General features: G+C 47.8%; 1 protein-coding gene across 6 annotated transcripts in view; it reads right to left on the bottom strand.

Annotated features, from left to right (window-relative positions):
- GRB10 (growth factor receptor bound protein 10) overlaps nt 1-20,947 on the bottom strand; it is a 211,601-nt gene that overhangs the window by 24,246 nt on the left and 166,408 nt on the right. For all 6 annotated transcript variants that reach the window (XM_053608790.1, XM_053608785.1, XM_053608788.1 and 3 more), the window contains one exon: nt 5,706-5,862. In XM_053608790.1, coding sequence (XP_053464765.1) covers nt 5,706-5,862 — 157 coding nt within the window. The remainder of the gene's footprint in view (nt 1-5,705; nt 5,863-20,947) is intronic.

The following is a 20,947-nucleotide window of genomic DNA, read 5'->3' as shown; positions in this document are numbered from 1 at the left end:
AGTAGGCAGGGACAGCCCGGCAGCCCAACAGCCACGTAACAAACAGCAGGGATGACGTGGTGTTCTAAATGCTGTGAACAAAGACCAGGGCAGGACTAAACTAAACACAGGCCCCTCTCCACTGCGGCGGGTGATGAAGAGGTCCTACAATTCACAGCATCACCAAGTCAGGCCTATCCTTACAGACGTCCTTTGAATTTGGTTTCTAAAAAAATGTTAAGGAGATAGTTAACAAAAACCGTTAGCAAATATGGTGCCCTTAAATTAAGGCATTTCAACTCTTATAAGGAAAAACCGTGGTAACTGAGAAAACAGTCAAAGGGGAAGACAGGAGGACGGCATGGTGAGGTGCAGCGGAGGGGAGAGGGCACGGAGGCGGAAGGTGACGGAAGCTTTTTCATTAAATGACATTTGGTCGCCTAACTCTGTGTGGGGGAATGGAATGGGGCAGGCAGCTGATGTGTCATAGAGACCATATGTGCAAACACACTCATCCTTCACTCTGAAGCCCGCACTGACCACACCATAGAAGGGTTCTCACTCATTGGGTCACATGTGACAGCAGAGAAGAAAACACACTTCAGGGCATCATTTTTAGAATCATTATTATCCTAGAAAAGGTATTTCTCGCTATGAGAACACTCAGGTTCTACACTGAGCACAGAATGCTGCACACTCCAGAGCTACACGTGGTTGGAGAAGCTGAGCTGCTCTGCTCTGATGGGGGTGATCCCCTTCCCAGGGGTCTCTGGAGAAACTGTCACGACAGTGGGTTGGTGGCCGCAGGAAACCAGCCATATTAAGTAACTGTGTGAACAAGAGGGGCACACCTACAGCAGGAGGGTGTGGGCGCGGATGCCAAATGGCACAAAGATGGCAGAGAACCAACACCCAGGCAGTGTACATGCCCCCCGCTCCTGTCATGCAACCAGAAGGGGATCTCTAGAAAAGTCTCCTCTTGGAAGGAAGGGATAAAGTTTAGTGCAAAAACATTTCTGATTCAAAGCAGCCTCAGCATGCAGAGGAAGCCTTTCTGTCTACAAAAGACGATTGTGGCCGTAGGTGCTTATCTCAGACAGGCTGCAGCTGCACACAGAAACAGATTCTGGAGCTGAACTGTCCTCAGCTTTGGTACTGGTTTTTCAAGGAAAGGATCCTTTGATGAAAACATATTTAAAGCCAGACTTTGTGAAGAAAAGGCATTTTCTCCCCAAGGCTGCCAGAAAGTTCACACCTGGCATCACTGCAGACCTGGAACCATTCCTACTTGTTCCTGTCTTGGGAGGGAATTTTGCTAGCAACACATGAACCAAAACACAGCCCTTATGTTTCCCCACAACAGAAAAAGAGAGAAGCTGTGTACAACCTGAGCATGCAGCTAAAGCCTTTACGTTTGCTCTCAAAACACAAAGCAGGCTCCAGGTCATTCATTTAAAATGGATTTTCCAGGAGGAAAACAAATCAATGACTTCCGTTGATATTTTTATTTAGAGAAAAGTTTCTTTCTGTAGTTACAGAAAAAAACAACCAGCAAAAAATCGAACCCCAAATCAATAGCCCAATAACCCACTGATGGTAGATTTACAGAAATGAAAGTTTTTATCAGGCAAAATAAGGAGAAATATAAAAAGGAAGTAGCAGCTACATAAGTGAGGGCAAGATGTCTTCTTTCAAAAGTAAAAAGGTATTTTTTTTTGTCTCCAAAGAATGATGAAAAGGGCCCAAAAGGACCCCTGAGGGAGCTGCCTGCCCTAAGGGGCCTGCGGCCAAGTGCACAGAAGCTCCAGTCCTGTACACACCTCCTACCTCCCTGAGCCTCTCTGGAAAATACCTTGGGACAGATGCACCCACTGGAGGTGTCCTTGGTGGTCAGACCCAGGTGGGCAGGTGAGGGCGTGGTGGCAAAGGGGGCCCAGCGGACGTAGGGTAACCAATGGATCGTACAACCTGCCTGTGTGTCCTGAAAGGGGCGACCTCTGTGACCCCAGTCACTGCGGTGACTGCAGTGGGGCCTAGGACCTCGGGAGATGGGTCCCAAGACAAAATCTAGTTAACCTCCTTCTCACTCACAGCGAGTCAGGACATGATGAACAGACTGACAGGTGAGCTCCTGCCCCAGGATCTGAGAACTCGGGCGGGGGCCACTGAATGTCTCCTGGACACCAGCATGCTAGTGGTTAGCAGACTGGAAGACATCGGGACAAAGTTCTCGGTCCAGTTTTCATTATCCCCTTGAATCTGAACACTCAGGGGGAGAGGGGTTATACTGAACAATCACTTCACTATCTGTGGGCCTCGTGTTCTTACAACAGGTTTAAGTGAAACTGGATGTTGCTTTTCATCGTTAATGTTCCAAAAGTCATTTTTGTACAAATGCAAAGGGCAAGAATTTAAAGTTACTGAAACTCAGTCTGGCGTTGACATCGTTAATTGCTCTACTTCACAAGAAAACTACTGAAATATCAGACAAATCAAAAAAGAGAATCATAACTTCTCGGCCTTAACACAGCTGTGAACATGTGACTCCTGGGCTGCCTGGCGGGGCAGGGATGGGGCCGCAGCAGAGCTACCGCCCGGAGCCCATGGGCTGCACCACCTGCCTGACCTCGCTGCTGCCCTCGGCCTGGCTGCAGACCAGCCTTTGCCACACCAGCCCATCCTCACTCAGCTCATACCCCCACGGAAAAAGAAAGGGCTTTCCCAGGCTAGGAAATCAGGAGCAAAGTGATGAGAGAGACGGAAACCACTTGGCGTGTGGACAACCCAGTAAGTGGACTTCTTTCTACCCACAGATTCTAGATCTGGTGCTTTTCAGGTGTGAGGACAGGGAGTGAGAGACAGGATGCAGGTGTCTCCTCTCACAAGAGAGGAGAGTGCCTCCTAAGGGCTACCTCGGGAACTGCCCTCACCTTTTCTAAAGCATCTCTCCTTTTGGGGTGTGGAAAAGGTTTCATTATCATTCAGAGTCTAATATTTTTGCTGCTGAGCTCAGTAAGCAGGTTGAGTATCCCTTATCCTAAATGCCTGGGGACCGGACGTGTTTTGAATTTGCAATTTTTTGAATTTTGAAATATTTGCATTCCACTTACTGGTTGAGCATCCCAAATCCGAAAATCTCAAATTTGAAATGTTCCAGCGAGCGTTTCCTTTTAGCATCAAGTTTTGGACCTCAAAATGTTTCAGACTTTGGAACATTTCAAATTTGGGATTTTTGGACTTATGCTTTGAAATCTCAATTTCAGAGGTTATATACAGATTGAAACCATGTCAGAATCAGGAGCCTCACACCCTCCCCAGGGGTTTGTTTGGGCTATGGTTTGCCCTGGTACCTGCCTGATAGACTGGCAAGCACGGACATACCAAGCACCGGTGTGTCTCCCCGTCCCTGTGAGAATACCCAACATCTAACTCCCCAAGAAAGATACTTTCTACAAAGACACAGCATTGCCTGGGGAGGTGGGACTAGGGTGGCTCTGTCCCAAGGGCCGGTGTGCCTCTGAAGGGCCCAGGAACCCCCCCAGGACATCACTTAGGACAAGGAATAATCCCCCAGAGGTTTCCTGCGGAGACTGAGGGGCTCTCTGCAAGGCAGCCCACCATGCCCAGGCTTTCCTGCTAGTGGGCTTCTGAGGGCTAGTTACCACCGAATCATGTCAAGTTAGTATTTCAGGCTAAACAGCAACTTAGCAGATTTTTTTTCTTTTACAAAATTAAATGATAGGCTTGGGTCACAAACAGAAGAACACACGGGGACGTTATAGGACTGGGATTGCAGAAGCTGCGTCCATAGTGCAGTGGGGGCCCCAGGGGGGTGGGGTGCTGGCCTTACGGGACTGTGAGACTTGGTGGCTCTAAGACCTTGCAAAACTGCCACAAACCCTAGACAACGGGAAAGTGTGTTCCCATGTTGATAAGGAGAAAGAAACGAGTGGAAAGAAAACCAAGAAAGATGTTCTAAAGGATCCCTGCATCTCTGAGTCTTGGCTGTGTGAGATTCACTCAATTTCCTCTTGTCAACCAAAACCCCAAATTTGAGCCAAATGTTTCTGTCTTATTTTTCAGTCATTTTACTTGTTCCCCTTTCTTTTGTTCCCATTTTTTAGTTTGATTTTAAGACAAAGTAGCCTTGCCATTAGAGTGTGTTAAGTTTATCGGTACATGAGAGAAAAACCAAGTAACAAGGTATAGAAATAGCATATCTCTAAGAATACTGAGTTTACATGGATATTTTCTTTTCTACTCCTTCACAGTAATCTGTTCTTCATTTGATTATTTCTTGAGTTTTAATGTGTCTTTTATGTGCCGTGTACTGTACTGACACCAAGGAGTATCACAAGAGATACATAAATCAAAATTTCTGAAGCATTCCTTGCTTGTTAAAATTTGATGCGTATCTGTACCTATTTTCTACATGCCCTAGGTGTTCAATTGTATTCAGTTATTAAATGTTTGCACAAGTCTTTCAACAATAATCATTATATTTGGGTCCAACTACACAGATTCGTTTTTAAAGTTTTTCATATATGTATTTTTCACACACATACACACATATATAGCAACACAATCTTCAGGTTTCCTACTGGGGTTTAATTTCCAAGTTATCTGAGTGTCAACAGGTATTTCTGGCAGCCTTACCAGGCTACTGCTGGTGCTAACGGTGGGTATCCCAAGCTGGAGCTTGAAAGGACAGCCAGTCTCCATGGGAACAACTATGACAGCCTAGTCACTAACTGTGGGCCTCGTGCAGGAACCTGGCTAAGAAAGCTGTCAGCAACAGTGGAGAAGGGTTCTGTTGTCAGATAGGTGTGCTGGCAATCAGCAGAGATGGGCAAGAAATTGCTGAGAGTTCAATCAGATTACTTTAAGAAGTATACCGGATGCCTGAAAGTGCAAGCGGGGCTAGAAAAGTGACTTAAAGCAAGGTCAACTCGAATTCACATCGGATTATTCATGTTTAAATCGCAAGTTATCAGTTGTAGAGTGGGACTCAACTAAATGAACATTACAGACCCAGAGGTTTAAATTTCATTCATTAATCTTTCAAAAAGGCAAAGGAGAAGAACTCAGAACTCAGATAGGGAAGTTCGCTATCTGGGTCATTTTTCGCTCCTTTGAAGATGTGGCAGAAATATAGCTGCGGCTTTGGTGAAAATTCTATTTTTAAATACTTGCCTATGATTTTTCAAGTACCACATTTTATCCAATAAAAATTTAAGCAAAAGTCTGCCAAAAGCTTCTTTACCTGAACTAGAACATCGGAACAAACGTGAGCTCTGCAGACAGTAAATATTTCCGAATATTCCACGATATGCGATACTCTGCTGCTTTCTGGGCATTTCTCACCAGCTCAGAGAGACGCCATGTAAGACCCAAACTTAGATAAGCCACTCTCTGCAGAGTGGCAGCCACCAGCCTCCGCTCTCGGCCCAGAGGTGAGCAGCAGGTATCTGAGCCCCCGGGAAGTTACTGCTTCAACTGTCCAAGGCTGATTCTCAAAGCACCAGAAGGGAGAAGGCGGGGAGGGAGCAAAGTAAAATTTTTAGACAAAAGGGTAGTGGCAGGAGACTGAAGGGCAACACGGACCCTGCCTACTAGCACAGCCGGGGCCCATGAGGTCACACCTTTGGCATTTGGCAGCGGTGGACTGAGTTTGAGGACACGCCCAGCACCCCTAGTGACTGTCTCGACCCCGGAGGCTTCTGTACCTAGTCCTAGGTGCGGGTGGTGCTCCACTAGTGTCCAGCTGTTGTCGTCCACACAGTGACTTTTGTAAACCAGCAGTTGGCACAGGTCCCTGGCTGTCATGTCTGTGAGAATCTCCACCACTTTGCTTGTCCCATCTTCACTGAAGACTTTCACATCCTGCAACATACAAGGGGTACGTGTATAGATAAACAACTCGGGATCTTGAAGAAATAAAAATGGAAACAAAACAATCAGAAAAACTATCAGCAGGGCTCAGACATAGGCACAAGTGTTCATCCAAGTGACCATCAGGTCCCTCTCTACTGCAGAGATGCAGGCCAAGGGCCACCAATGCTCCCTTTCTCCCTCCCCACCCACCTCCACAGGGTCGAGCAGGTGGGGTTGCCACACCACGTTCCTACAACCCCCAACTCCTCACAGGAGCACAGGGCACTGGCTAAGAACTGCCCACACATGTCTTCAGAAGTCACAGGATGCACTTAGAATACTGCTGGGTGGTCTTGGGGCTGGACATTTTACAGTTGAACCAATTGCAAAAACATGCAAAGCTGTGAAGAATCCCACAGGTCATCGTTTTCCCGTCACTTCTGCTGACTCCACCTGCCTTCTGCTCCCAGAGCCGCAGTCTCTGCAGTCAGCACCAGAGCCTCTCCTGTGGGACCCTGCGCCTCTCACAGTCCTCAAGGCATAGGGCAAAGTTGAAATGAATTACTAAGAAAAAGGTGAAATTTAAACTAATCTAAAGAAGGGCTCAGTAAAGAACACAGCCACAGAATTCTTGAGCCCCTTGTTTCTATGAAAATATCAGCAAGCTTCATTTTCCCGGTACTGTTGAAACGTATGAAACTGAGCAGCTCCCAGGCAGAAGGGTAGAATGCCAAGTGAAAGTTCAGAGGATCGTAAAGACACCCTTTGCAGGCCACAGCACCCAGCACTGCGCCTTACTGTGGAGGTAAGGGGTTTTTAAAGCATCTCAGGGAATGTGAGATGCTTAAAAAACAAAAACCCTTAACTCCACAGCATGGAAAAAGCAGTCGGAAGAACAAGATGATATTTTAAACAGCCTGCCTCTTGGAAGGAACCTTGTTCTGTCCCTCCCCAGAGTCCCTGGCTGGCTGTGTGCCCACAGGCAGGCTGTCTCTGGGTGCAGGAAACCACCCGCCTGTCCCCCAGGGCCCCAGACTGCCTCACGTGGGGCCCTTGGGCCATGGCTCAAATCCCACTGGGCAGATCAACTGTGCCCCAGGCTCACTCCATGCCCGGGGTGCCCCAGTGGGAACACAGGCAGGTGAGAGAGAGGCTGGAGCCCGTGCTCTGAGTCCTCAACCATTCTCTGCCAAATCTCCGAATAATCTCCGTCCCCACAATCGATGCATCAGTGGTAGCTTTAAAGCTGGATCTTCTGTCCTAACAGTGGATGTCCCTGACAGACTCCCTTCCACGTGTCCTGCTCCCTCTGGGCCCGGCTGGTGTGTTTCCAGCCTAGCACTTACTTTGAACGTTGATTTTTGCATGAGCAAGCACGGGGAGGGATGGCTGCCAAAGCAGGGACTGAACTGCACTTCTACAGACAGAGTGGGCCAGCTGCCACCTCGAAGCCAGGAAAGAGTCAACACCATTCTCACCTTGAGGTCCTAGGTCAGGGGGCTTCAGCGATAGCAGGGACGGCCCTTCCCCGAGGCGCAGCTAAGGGTCTCAGGGGATGGACCAGCCTGGGAGACCTGGGTGGGGTCACACTCCCTAGCCTGCCACCTCTCAGCACCCTCCCCAACCCAGAGAAATCCCAGGCTGAGGCTGGACTGGGACTGGGGACTTGCTCCGTTCACTTTCACAGAAACCCACTCCTCTCCCTGAGAGGGTCACTTCTACCCAACACATGAAATGTCCAAATCCAGCTGGCCTGACTAGGTCTATAAAAATAACATCCAATATAAACAAAAAAAATATGTCTATGGCTTCTAGGTAAGAACATTATCCAAATGCATCCACAGAAGAACTGGTCAGCGCACCGGCTGCAGCGTGGCCGAGCTTCCCTCTGCAGAAACCAGTGCTCCTGATGCATGTCCTTCCAAATGAACTTATCTGCATTTCCAATAAGCATGACCTGTTCTAAGAAAGTGAGGTCAAACTGCTGTGCATATTTCAAGCCTCTTCAAGTCCATGTACTAAGTTTTCCATGCAAATCAGCCATGGTACCAGTTTTCTGTTTGTTTGTTTATTTTGGGGGGTGGTGCGGGGGGTGGGGTCAGTACAGAGAGCCCTGTGGCATCATAGGTCACAACAACTTTAAACTCAACCTGGGTTCAAGTGATCCTCTTGCCTCAGCCTCCCGAGTACCTGGGACTATAGGCGCCTGCCATCATGAGGGGCTATTTTTAATTCTGGCTCTTGCTCAGGCTGGTCTTGAACTCCTGAGCTCAAGGGATCTTCCCGCCTTGGTCTCCGAAACTGCTGGGATTACAGGCGCAGGCCACTGTGCTTGGCCTAGTTTTCTCATTTTCTTTCCAGGCCTAGTGTGGTTCGCCACGCTCTCTCCTCAGCCCCTGCTGCCCAGGGCCATCCCCCCGGGGGTCTCTATATAGAGTGAGACGTGCCTGGTCACACATCCACCAGCACTTTTTTTGGCCTCTCACAGGGGTCAGCCTGGAGGGACCCCAAAAGGCGGGGTGGCTAGAGGAAGGAGCTAGACACCAAGGTACCCATCACCCTCCACTGCTTCTCCATAGCACCCTGACCACACAGGAAACCATGTCCCCATCATAGGACACTACAACTGTGACTATACTCTGGGCTGATGCTCCTGTTATAGCCACCTGCCCCCTGCTCAAGTCTCTTGCACAGGGAGGGCCTAGGAGCTTCTTCTGAGCAGGTCAAAGCCCTGTCCCACAGTAACTCGAACTTGAGCAGGGAAAAGCTTGCTGCCAAGAACAGTTACTTTCCCGGCTATGATCTGGGTCATATGGGGGACTGGGAGAAGGCTGGACACCCGAAGGTCCCTCTCAGCTTCTACTACCTATGACTCACTTTCCTCATCCGCATCAGAGACTACTCTGAGAGTCAGCAATGGCCCCAAAGCCCAGCACTCAATATTTGAAAGTTCTAGCATTAGTTCTGACCCATCTCAGTGTAGGGTAGGGGTTGCGACAAAGCTCCAGAGTCAGACTGGGCTCCATCCTGCTCCACCCGTGACCAGCTGTGGGAACTCGGCTGAGGCACCCAGCCTCTGTCCTTAGTTTCCTCATCTGTCAAATGGGCACTGGTATGTGGCAGTGGCCAGCAGTGTTAGCATGACACGGTTGATGAGCTACTGTCCTGAGATGCTCCCAGCCACCTGCACCTACTCTCCCCGGGATGTGCTTGGATCTAACATGGGTCTGGGAACAAGGCAGGCTCCAGCTGAAGGCCTGCGGACTACCGGGAAAAGGCTGCTTTGACTCAGGGTCCCAATTCTGAGGTCACAAACCTCAGGACTCATAAGATGCAGCAGAAGCAAGGCCGACAGGAGAGCCAGCCCTGATGTCCTCAATTTCCTTTTCCCTACACAAAGGAAACTAAATAGCTAACCACTTAAAAAAAAAAACAGTAGGATTAAAGAAGCATAATTATGCCAACAGCACCGAAACACTCTCCTTTTCGACTTAGTCGGGGGAGAAAGGCTTTGCAGAGCCACCCAGCCCTGTCTGACTTAGCACTGCACCCTTGTACACAAACTCCACAAGGTAACAGAAGGCCCCATTTTCCCCAGACTTTCTGTTGTCACTTTTTATACATTGATACATGTAGGTTACATCTTTTAGGTGTACACGCATGGTATGGAAGGAAAAGCAAAAGCTTAATTTTTTCCAAACTTAAAGGCATTTAAGAACAATTACCGTCGAGGGTAGGCACCTCCACAGCACCAAACTCTACTGTGGGAGTCCAGCTTTTAGACTTGGTGGCCCCACCAGGTAGAAAGTAGGGAGCACTTGGGCCCTCCCACTGTCAGTTTCAGCATTGATCCTAACTCTTGCTTCATGTGACAGGCAGACCTTGCTGCTGTGGGCTGACTTACAGGCTCAGGGACTCTCATCTAAATTCACAGCACCGCTTGACTTGAACTGTGAGCCTTTGCCCAATAGAAAAATGTGGCACTCTCAGCACTTTGTCCTTCTCAGAGCCACCAGCAGTATAAGATGTCCCCAGTCTCTGCAGAGCACTGAGTGACCCACAGTAGCTGAGGTCCATCCTCCAACCCCCACCCAGAGCCCCCCACAGAAACTGAGCCCTCGGAGGGAGTCAGAGCTGGCAGCTCTCCGGCCAGTTTTTAGTTCCCCTGCTCTGTCCAATTTACAAAAGCTCCCTTAGGATGGAAACTGGGCTTTTCAGTAACTACTGAAGTCTATTGTAAATACTGGTGGGCACTGGAGATGCCATGGTGTAATTAAGAGGAGTCAGCTGCCGGGGCATGATTAGAAAGCAGGTAGGAGGGCCTGCAGACACAGGCGGTGGGTGAGACGCTGCCGGACCCTACCCAGGAGGGGTGCCCGACCCTAGCTTGATTCTATGGGCCCCTGAGGAGAGAAAGCAGGAACTGTTCCCCTGGGCCCAGGCAGTGGTGGGAACCCCGGCTCTGAGGCATACGTCACTGCCCGCTCTGTCCAGAGGAGGAACTTTTCCTGGAAGCTTCCCAACATGAAGGAGAAGGAAAGGACTGGGGCAGGAACTAACTGTGTTCAGGACCTATCTTTCCTCTCCGTTAGCCAAGCTAGGGCCTGGCACCAAGAATCCTCCCTCCCAGGTGACCTCGAGGCCTCATACAATGCCAAACTTTTATTTTTTAGAGATGGGGTCTCACTCTTTGCCCAGGCTGGAGTATAGTGGTGTGAAGATAGCTCACCAAACTCCTAGGCTCAAGTGATCCTCTTGCCTCAGTCCTGAGTAGCTAAAACTATAGGCATGTGCCACCACACCCAGCTAATTTTTCTATATTTTCTTTTTATTAGAGAAGGGGTCTTACTGTATTACCCAGACTGGTCTCACACTCTTGATCTCAAGCAATCTGCTGCCGTGGTCTCCCAAAGCGCTGGGATTACAGGTGTGAGCCACTGTGCCCAGACTTGAAGAGGCTTTTGATTTGAGGGCCCTAAAACTCTCCAGTTGGGTGAGCCCTTGAAGCCTAAGAGATTTGGCGATAAATTAAATTTACTTCAGACTAGTATGGAACCAACCAGGGAAGGTTAAGCTAATCTCAGTGGGAAAGAATATAATTCTACCAGTTTTTGTCCCAGTTCTGTTCTAAATTAATGGTGTGACTTTTAGATATGAGCATATGAGGAGTGACAACTGTAAGGTCACACATCCTTACTGGCATGTGGCTCCAGTCACCACACTGAGAACCCACATAACAGTCCTGCTCAAATACAGTAACTCTAACTATTTTAAAACATCTGCCTTAAAATCTATAGATTTCAAATTTTCAGTGAGAACTAAAAATATTTTAAGTCCTTGGAAACCCTTTCTAAAGGAGACAAAGTTTTAAAAATAACATCTAAAATAGTCCCCAAAAGTCAAGTGCAGGCTTTAGAGATCCTAAGAGGACCTGTGTCAGTGAACGGGGCTGACCGGCTCGGGAGACAGACAAGACGCTAGGCGGCGGCCTCCAGTTCCACTTTCTGTTAGGAAGACAGGCTTATTTGGAAGAATCAATTTTGACTTGCTCATCTGAAGTTTTTTGGCTTTCTTTTTTTTTTTTTTGAAAATGGATATGCGCAGCCTGTCATTTTGACAAAAGCAGTTTTTATAAAGTGGTATCATTTTGCAGAAAATAAAATTGAGAGCTACTTTAAAAAAAAGTCTTCACTGGTGAGTTGAAGAGGAACAAAGAGAAGATAAGCATTTACAAAAGGGTCCCAGGCTGTGACCACCAACTCGGCGGTCCTGCCTGGGGGTCCCTGCTGCGGGTCTCATCTGGGCTGAGGGAGGGGCTCTCTCACGGTTACTATGCTTTGGGGCTTAGGTGCCCAAAGGGCTTTCTTGCTTTGCTTCACAGCTAGAGATCTCTATTTTCTGATGTGATTCCTTGGTGAGTATATCTCGGGGCAGAAAACTGGCATTGAAAAGACAGCTTGGCTGTAAATGTCAGAGATGCCGAAATTATGGGCTCATGCTATAATTTAAATTGTCACCTTAACCATCCATGGTTAGGACAGCAACAGGCCCAGCATAGAGAGATAGGTGCTGGAGAAATGGCCACACCCCTTGAGGTAACTGTCATTTGAGTGATATCCCCAGGAAGCTTGTCACACATTTGGTGATCAGGGTGACCCTGTCAGGATCACTATGAGGCTGAACGCTGAGGCCCTGCACCCCTTAGTCCCTCCCTCCTGAAGGTTCTGAGCTTGACAAGGACACTGTGGCCCATACATGTATTTGCCCCTGAGCGGACATGTCACTAAACTGGACTGCAGAGGGACGTCCTCCTCCTCCCTCCTCCCCTAGCTCAGCTGCCAGTGAAGTCACCTTGGGTTGTTAATTCTCCTTTTCTTCTGCCCTCACTGACCTCACCCAGGACACCTGGGAGTAGGGACTGAAGTTCTTCTTAAACTGGAATTAGCTTTTGGACGCTGGCCTTCTACCTGATCGAGGCAGCCTTGCACCCAGTAAACTGCACTGAATTATTATTTCCTGCAGATGGACAGAAAGTACGTGTGGTGGTCACAGGCAGTGCAGGACCTTGGAGCTTTGCAGAGATGCCACACACTTCTCCGAGCCTCATTTCCTCAAATGTGATATGATGCCACCCCTCTCCAGGGCTAGTCATGTAGGTCACAGGGACTCAGTGATGCCAATTGACAAAGAGTGCCTACGGTTGTTGCCAGGAACGTGTTCTGCTCTCTCTTCTCCTGAGCTCCGGGACAGCAGGTCACATTTGGTGGCTCTTTCTGGTTCTGCACTGCCCACCGGTTCCTCTGATAAAAGAAACCTGGGGAGCGGGAAGAGCTGCCTGCACCACTTCCACTATGCTTCAGTGTCAGCCTCATCAGAAACGATTTGGCCGTGGCCTTCAGTAGATCCCACACCTTCTTCCACTCCCAGACAGAATGTTTTGCTGGAGACTGCTCAAATCTCTGCTCTGGAGCTCCAGCAAGATGTCCTTGTCTGAACGGCTTCCTCTAGCTTCCAGGCCAAGGGCCTCCAGGCTGGGGTGCGGGGGCATGCGTATGTCCCCAAAGGACATCGGGAAGCCCTGACACTGGGTAACAGGGGCACATTTGTAAGAGCTGGGATGGGCGGTAAGTTTAGAACATACAAGGAAAAGAATGTCCTTCAGGGTAGGGATCTCTTGGGATCTCACTCCGCTGTGTGGAAGGACAATGATGGCAGCTGAAAGCCGCTGCCTCCTGCTGCCACCCACAGTCTCTCGCAGCTGTGTGAAATGGGGAGGTCTAGACACACCTGAGGCGGGCCTTCACAAACACAAACACACGAGCGGCTGCACGGCCAGCTGCACGCCCCCGCTCACTCAGCCCCACCCCTCCTGCCCCTGCAGCAGTCAGCTGATGACACTGGGCAAACGCAAGTGTGGGCACTGGGGACTGCTGTCAGGGACACCCTTCTCTTGGCCCGGTGCTCAGAGGCCTGCGGGTTCACCATGAATGGGAGGAGCCAGGCGCATCTGCAGACTCTGCTGAGCAGACGGCTCCTGAGAGCGCCAGGCAGATGGCATACAGCAACAGGGTCTGCAGGGACCTCGCTGCTCATCCGAGGAGAGGAACAGGGCTATGGAGCCAGCGGGGAGTTACGGGCGAGCCCTGGGGTTCGCTGACCCAGCTCGCTGCCTGCTGAGGGGTCTCTTCACCTGCAGTTCTCAGCCCCATGCACCCCTCAGGGGAGCTCAGAACACACAGCTGGGACACGCGGAAAAGTCACACATTCAGAACTAGGTGACCAGATGGACCAACCAAAGGGGACACAGGCTTGGGAACTTCTGACCTCCACCAACACACACGAACAACAGATGCAGGTATGCAACACACGTGAGCGCATAGGTACACATACGTGCATGCAGATACATGGACACACACTTATGAACACACGTGTATACACTCATGGACACACACCAACACATATATACACATGTCTACAGTGACACACGAAGGTGCACACACACGCACACACACACATCTGTACACGCCACACACATACATGTGTACACACATTTAAATACACACGCACATCCCTAATCTGAAAATCCAAAATCTGAAATTTTTTGAGCACTGACGTGACACTTAAAGGAGATGCTCCTTGGGCATCTTGGATTTGGAGATTAGAGATGTTCAACTGGTAGGAAGATTACAGATAGTCTGGAAAAGAAATCTGAAGACTTCTGGTCCCGAGCATTCCAGATAAGGAGCGCTCAGTCTGCGTGTATACAAATCTGTGAAACACACATAACACGTAAACGACACACACGTCCCTGTACACGTACATACATACACTCAACATCTGATGCGCACACACACACGTGCACAGACACATACATACATCACCTTTTTATTATAAAAGCGCACGTTCACTGCAACAAATGTGAAAAATGAACAAGGAACAAAGGGAAAGAAAAAACCCTGATAGTCACACAATTCCTAGATTCACAGGCCCAGGGCACACCTGTGTGACAGCCTCTGCACAGACATTTATAACAAACACGTTGACATCATTACAATCTGTTGCACACACAGTTTTGAGTTGGGTTCGTGCAGCTTCACATTATACCATAAACATTTCCCTGGGTCACTGGGTTTCCTGGATGTCTTAGAGCCTGCAAGATTTTTCTTCACACAGTTGTACCAACCACGACGAGTTTCCCAAGGCTGCCCACGGATTCCTCCTGGTTTTTCATCCCTATCACACCATTGCTTGGAATGTCTTCATACGTGAGTCTCGGCGTGTGTGTGTGTTTCCTTTAGGTGATCTGCCTCCTGCCAGCCTTCATTAAAACAAAGCAAGGAGCTGTATCTAGGAATGAAGATGACTGTCTTGTTTTTGGTAGAATCCTACTCCTTAATGTTAAGTGTCACAGAGCCGTAGACACGTCCAATCAGCATCCCCAACTGGCAAACTCCTACCAAGCGTGTTCCCTGTGCTGCCCCCTTCCAGGGTCTCCAGCTTCCCCACTGCCCAGCACCAGCACCCCAAACTGTCTAAAAGCATCAACTGTGGACAGACATCTTGGCATGGTGCTGAGAGCCTGGACTTGGAACCTATGGCTCCTGGGATGCTGTGTCAACCCTTCTGACTGCCAGTATCCTCAGCAGTAAAACAGGGACTGTCCCGTATGCTTATGTCAAGGGTCACAGAGGGTAATGCACAAACATACCCACTGCGGAGTAAATCTTCCACACCTGATCGTCCCAGACGCATCCATTTGTCATGTTCTGTGGGCAGAGCCAGGGCACCCTGTGCCTACCAGACAACCCTGAGCACAAGCTGCAGCACCCGGTCTCTACTGCAGCCAGGGAGACAGATGGTGCTCGGACAGGTGGGAGAGCCTCAGCCTGTACTTCTGCTCCACAGACACTGGGTGGGCTTAGCCAGTGTCAGGTCTAAACAGCTGAAAATCCTGTAACTAGAGTCAGGGTTTCTAGTTAAAGAAGCTGAAGCCCACATGGCAGTGACAGTCCCTGAAAAGAAGTAGTGACTCCCCTGCCACGCCAGGGACCAGCAGGAAAGGGCAGCGGCTGGAGCCTGGCCGAGGGGTTGGTGCAGGGCTCTCCACTTCAGAAGCCAGGCTGACCAGATGACCTCTATGAGGGTCAAAACCCCAGATTTGTCTCCATTTCTGCTTGGGCAAACTCCTAAAGCCCTGGTCCTTTAAATATCATTCTTACAGTCCCACCAGCAGTGTAAAAGTGTTCCCTTCTCTCCACTGCAAACTAGTACAACCTTTCCGGAAGGAAGTATGAAGAAACCTCAAAGCACTCAAGCTAGACCTCCCATTTGATCCTGCAATCCCATTACTGGGCATCTACCCAGAAGGAAAAAAATCCTTTTATCATAAGGACACTTGTACTAGACTGTTTATTGCAGCTCAATTTACAATCCCCAAAATGTGGAAACAACCTTAATGCCCACCAACCCAGGAATGGATTAACAAGCTGTGGTATATGTATACCATGGAATACTATTCAGCCATTAAAGAAAATGGAGACTTTACATCCTTCGTATTAACCTGGATGGAAGTGGAAGACATTATTCTTAGTAAAGCATCACAAGAATGGAGAAGCATGAATCCTATGTACTTAATTTTGATATGAGGACAATTAATGACAATTAAGGTTATGGGGGGGGAAGCAGAAAGAGGGAAGGAGGGAGGGGGGTGGGGCCTTGGTGTGTGTCACACTTTATGGGGGCAAGACATGATTGCAAGAGGGACTTTACCTAACAATTGCAATCAGTGTAACCTGGCTTTTTGTACCCTCGATGAATCCCCAACAATATAAAAAAAAAAGAAAAAAAAATATCATTCTTACATGATCATTGCAGTTTTTAATGATACATGTGTCATTACAAAAGTTTTGAGATACACAAAAATCAAGAAATAAAATCTGTGCAGCAGAAACAAATGAAGCCCTCCCAGCAACACCGATAAGCCAAGATAAAGTCTGCTCCCATTCTGGGTGAGTAAGAATGAGAGTGAAATAATGGACTATGATTCACATATAATGTGTCAAACGATCTATGAACCAAGTGTATGGTGCCCCATGATCATATTAATGTACACAGCTATAATTTAATAAAAATTAAAAAAAAGGAAAAAAAAAAGAACTAATGGACTATAACACCGTCTGTCTCAAAACCTCTGTGGTGCCCTGAGTAGTAAGAAATTAGATGTAATAATGACATTAAGGTTCTCATTAAAAAAAAACAAACAAACATGCTATTTTACAGAAAGACTCTACGGGTAAATGCGATGGCTGAGATTCACAGGATGGTGGGTGTGGCTGGGACCAGATGGCCCGGGGGCCCCACAGGCCTGGGTGAGGGGTGCAGCGGCTTCATCACACTGCTCTGCCTACTGCAGGTTCTAGGTTTTGCGTAGAAAGGGGCCTAAATATTCCTTAAACCCCCTTCTCCTGTGCTGCTAGAAGAATTAAGAGACTTTTCCTGCCTAATCTATTTGAACACATATTTCTCTCACTGAACCCAAAACTCAGTGAAGAATGCAACAGTCCTTCAATACCTCCCCCTTCTAGGACAGTGGCTCTTGGCGGGGGCTGAGGGTGGGGTGGATTTTCCCAAGGGACATTTGGCGGAGTCTGAGACATCTGGCTTGTGTGTGGTATGACTGTCACCTAGTGGGTTCAGAGACGCTGCTCAACTGCTGATGACCCACTCCCAGATGTGCAGAGTACTGGCTGCAGAGCAGGAAAACCCGGGTGAGGTGGCAAGAAAGTAGCCTGATGGGGACAGTCCCAGACAAACAGGAGCCAGCCTCAGAGAAACTCCCCCTGGTCCAGCTGGGGACCACGTGAACACAGAAACAAATGATAGCAACGAATTACAAGCCACTGAATAAAATGACAACTAATAATAACTAATGTGCCCTGCGGATGAGTAAATATTGACACTGGTGGGAGAGAAGGTGTCATCTGGAGTAGGAAACCTACTCAAACACGTACAGTGTCAGAAAAGCCAGACAAGAATTATCAATATGAGACAAAACTTGCCAATGAGTGTGCGGAGGGAGCAGGGTGTTGACACAGTCTCATTGTGTTCCTTCAATTTACTTCTTAATTACAATCAACTCCGGAATAAGACAGGTCCACAAACCAAACGGGGTCCTCCAAGAACACCTGTCTGACATGAGCCAATGAGAAGGTTTCCGTATCAAAGGGACTTAGGAGGTATTAAACCAATAGAATTGGTTCACAAACCAGAAAAACAAACAAACAAACAACAAAAAAAAAAAACAGTAAAATAAAGAACATGAGAGGGACCATCTGAACAAGGTCTACAGGCTGAACACGACACCCTATCAGGGTTAAACAGCCTGACCGGTAACTGTACTATGCTATGAGAGTGAGTGACCCTGTTTGTTGGAATAGACCCTGGAGTATTTAGGAATAAAGGGGCTTGATGTTTATAAATTAGTTTCAAATGGTTCATAGAAAAGAATAATGATCCCTGCAAACATAAAGGCAGACCCAAAGATATATGTGTGATCTACCTCTCTGTCTATACACATACCTAGGGGCAATGAAAATAATCTACAATATGGCAAAGATATTAGAAATTGGGAAACTGAGGAAAAGAACATATAAGGGTTCTTTATACGATTGCTGCAACTTCCTTATAGGTTTGAAATTAGTGCAAAATAAAAGTTAAACACATTGAACATATTCTTTTTAGCAAAGTATCTCAAGATTGGAAGAAAAAGTATCCAATGTACTCAGCCCTACTATGAAACTAATTTATAACTTTCATATGAAAGCTATAACCCAATTATAGCCTAAGAATATGGGGAAAGGGGCAGGGTAGGTGAGAGGGGGGAGGACGGGCAGAGGGAGGGTAATTGGTGGGACCACACCTACGGGGCATCTTACAGGGGTACATGTTAAATTTACTAAATGTAGAATATAAATGTCTGAACACAGTAACTAAGAAAATGCCAGGAAGGCTATGTTAACCAGTTTGATGAAAATATTTCAAATTGTATATAAAACATTGTACCCCATGATTGCATTAATGTACACAGCTATGATTTAATAAAAAAAAAAAAAAGGGAAAAAAAGAGTTAAACACATCATGTGGACACGGACATCTGTGGCTCTCCCTCCCCACTCAGCACGTCACAGCATCCTTCCACACTACCAGCACTGAGTCCCAGAATGAGATGATGATGACGCCAGGAGCCCTTCCTATCTTCACCAGGGACAACCCCATCCCTTTTCCGTTACCCAGCTGTCTTCACTGACTTGGACATTGAAGATCCAAAACACACAGGCACCCTAGGCTAGTCACAGCCCTGTACTTGACTGGGGTTCAAAACCACAGGTCAAGTACACAGGGGGTGCTGTATGAGGCCGGCCCCTAGAAATGGGTCCCACAGGTGTGTGTCTGCTCAAACACGTGCCTACCACAGGGTCTGCACGTCCTGGCCTGCAGTCTTTACCTGGTGGTTACATGGTGGTCAGGCTCAGGCACGCAGACAGGGAGTGACGTGGCACCTGGGCCTGTGGCCTTCTCCCTCTATTGGGCCAGCGGGTCACTCCCTACAGCAGGATGGGGGGGTCTAGTCTTCGGACAATGTCCTGGCTTTCTCAGGACAATCTACAGTGCATACTTCGTGTCTTATTTCAAAGTACATCATTAATTTATGGCATCAGTTGCAGAAAAGTTCTTGCGTGAGTCCCTCAGTGAGCAGGGCAGGTTTGAATTATACTTTTTGCATAGGGAACCTCTAGCAGCTCTTTAGGGCCAGTGCCCTGGGCCAGCAGCACTGTCTTTTTTTTTTTTTTATTATTAAATCATAAACACATAGATCATGTATACATCAATGCATTGATGGGCTACAATGTGCTGATTTCATGTAGAATTAGGAGCGTTTACATCACAAGAGCAGAAGAATGTCAGCGGTCCCGTCTGCTGATCACTCTATCACTGTGGCATGGACTGGGTGGGTAGGGAGCACACAGCTGGACAGATGGACACTGACAGAAGGGAGATGGGGCTGGTGTGTGGAATGAGAGGAGGATGAGTTAGTGAAGGAAGTGGGTTGAGGGTGGAATGAGTTAGTGATGGACGTGGGATGAGCTAGTCAAAGAAGATAAGATTTACAGGAAATTCAGAAAAAAGTGAAATTTGACTTGCAGACAGGCTACAGGATTACCAAAGGGCTGTGATCTTCAGCACCAGCCATAGTCCAGACCATGCAGAAAACGAGAGCCATGAGCAAAACTTCATAAATGGGGCTGTCACTGAGGGCTATATTTTTATTCAATTATAATATTCAAGGAAGTGCATTTGTAGATATAAAATTTCACCCTCAAAATCCCACTTCATCTCCAAAGTACATCTGTGAGAAATATAGTTTATACTAATAATCTTTATGCTACCTGAAGCTCCTTATTTTTTGGAAAGTAAACTTACCTACCATTAAAATGAGATTCTATAATCACAAAAATACTGGTGGCTGGGAAGAGTGAGGAATGGTAATTGCGCCATTTCTTTGAAAAGCAGAATGTATTCACTGTACCTCTTGGCCTCCCAGGTTGCTCCTTTTTCAGAGCTAAAAACTAGGCAACCCCGGTAAAAATGACCAGAGACAATGACCCAAGGCAGGGTCAGCCCACTATGATAGGTGTATTGTGGACTCAGCTGTGGTTTGGGCACTCACTCTTCTAAAAGCAAGGCAATGAAAAGTAACTAAGAAAATACTACAAAAGCTATGTTAACTAATGTGATGAAAATGTGTCAAACGATCTATGAACCAAGTGTATCGTGCCCCACGATCATACTAATGTACACAGCTATGGTTTAATAAAAAAAAAAGAAAAGTATCTAGAAACACAAGCTCGGAAGGTCCAACACCAAAAAGAATAAGTACCTGAAACTGACTGTGCACATCTTACCCCATCCTCCAGTCGCCAGGAGCCCTTGGACTCAAAGAGGTTTCCAGGAAGATATAAAAACAAATGCTGCCACGTCAGACCTCTTGGGGTCTGTCCATTTGCTCCCAGACAGCCTCAGTAAACATCATCTAGAGTTTCTTGAAACTACAGAAACAGCCAATCAAAGAGATGGATCTCCTGGACGCTGCCTCCCCACCACCCCAGGGCACTATCGCTCGAGTCCCAGTGGTGCAAGACACTGGGCAGAGAGAACTCGTCCACAGCCACAACGCGAGGGGCTGTAGAGTCCTGGTCAGCAGCCAGCTCTCGAGTCCCATGTCTTCCCATCCTATTATAGGGATATACAGCACTTTGACGCTATTTATAAAACTGACTTTTACGTACACACTCGTATGAAAACACATAAATCTTCTGTTCCGACAACACTGCTGGGAACAAGCTTATCATATCACCTATCTACCCATTCACCCAGCCAGTAAGTGACTAGAGATCTACTCACAGGGGCGCTCTCACTCCAGCTCTGAGATGCGATCAGAAAGGACTACAAGCAACACAACTGTTTATCAAACAGGCATTGGGCTGAGTAAATGACAGCACCTCCGGGTGGTGGAGCACCACAGAGCTTCGGAGGA

Source organism: Nycticebus coucang, chromosome 11, assembly GCF_027406575.1.
Source record: "Nycticebus coucang isolate mNycCou1 chromosome 11, mNycCou1.pri, whole genome shotgun sequence".
Lineage (NCBI taxonomy): Eukaryota > Metazoa > Chordata > Mammalia > Primates > Lorisidae > Nycticebus > Nycticebus coucang.
Note: the sequence above shows the minus strand (reverse complement) of the source record. Positions and strands in the feature narration are given on the sequence as shown.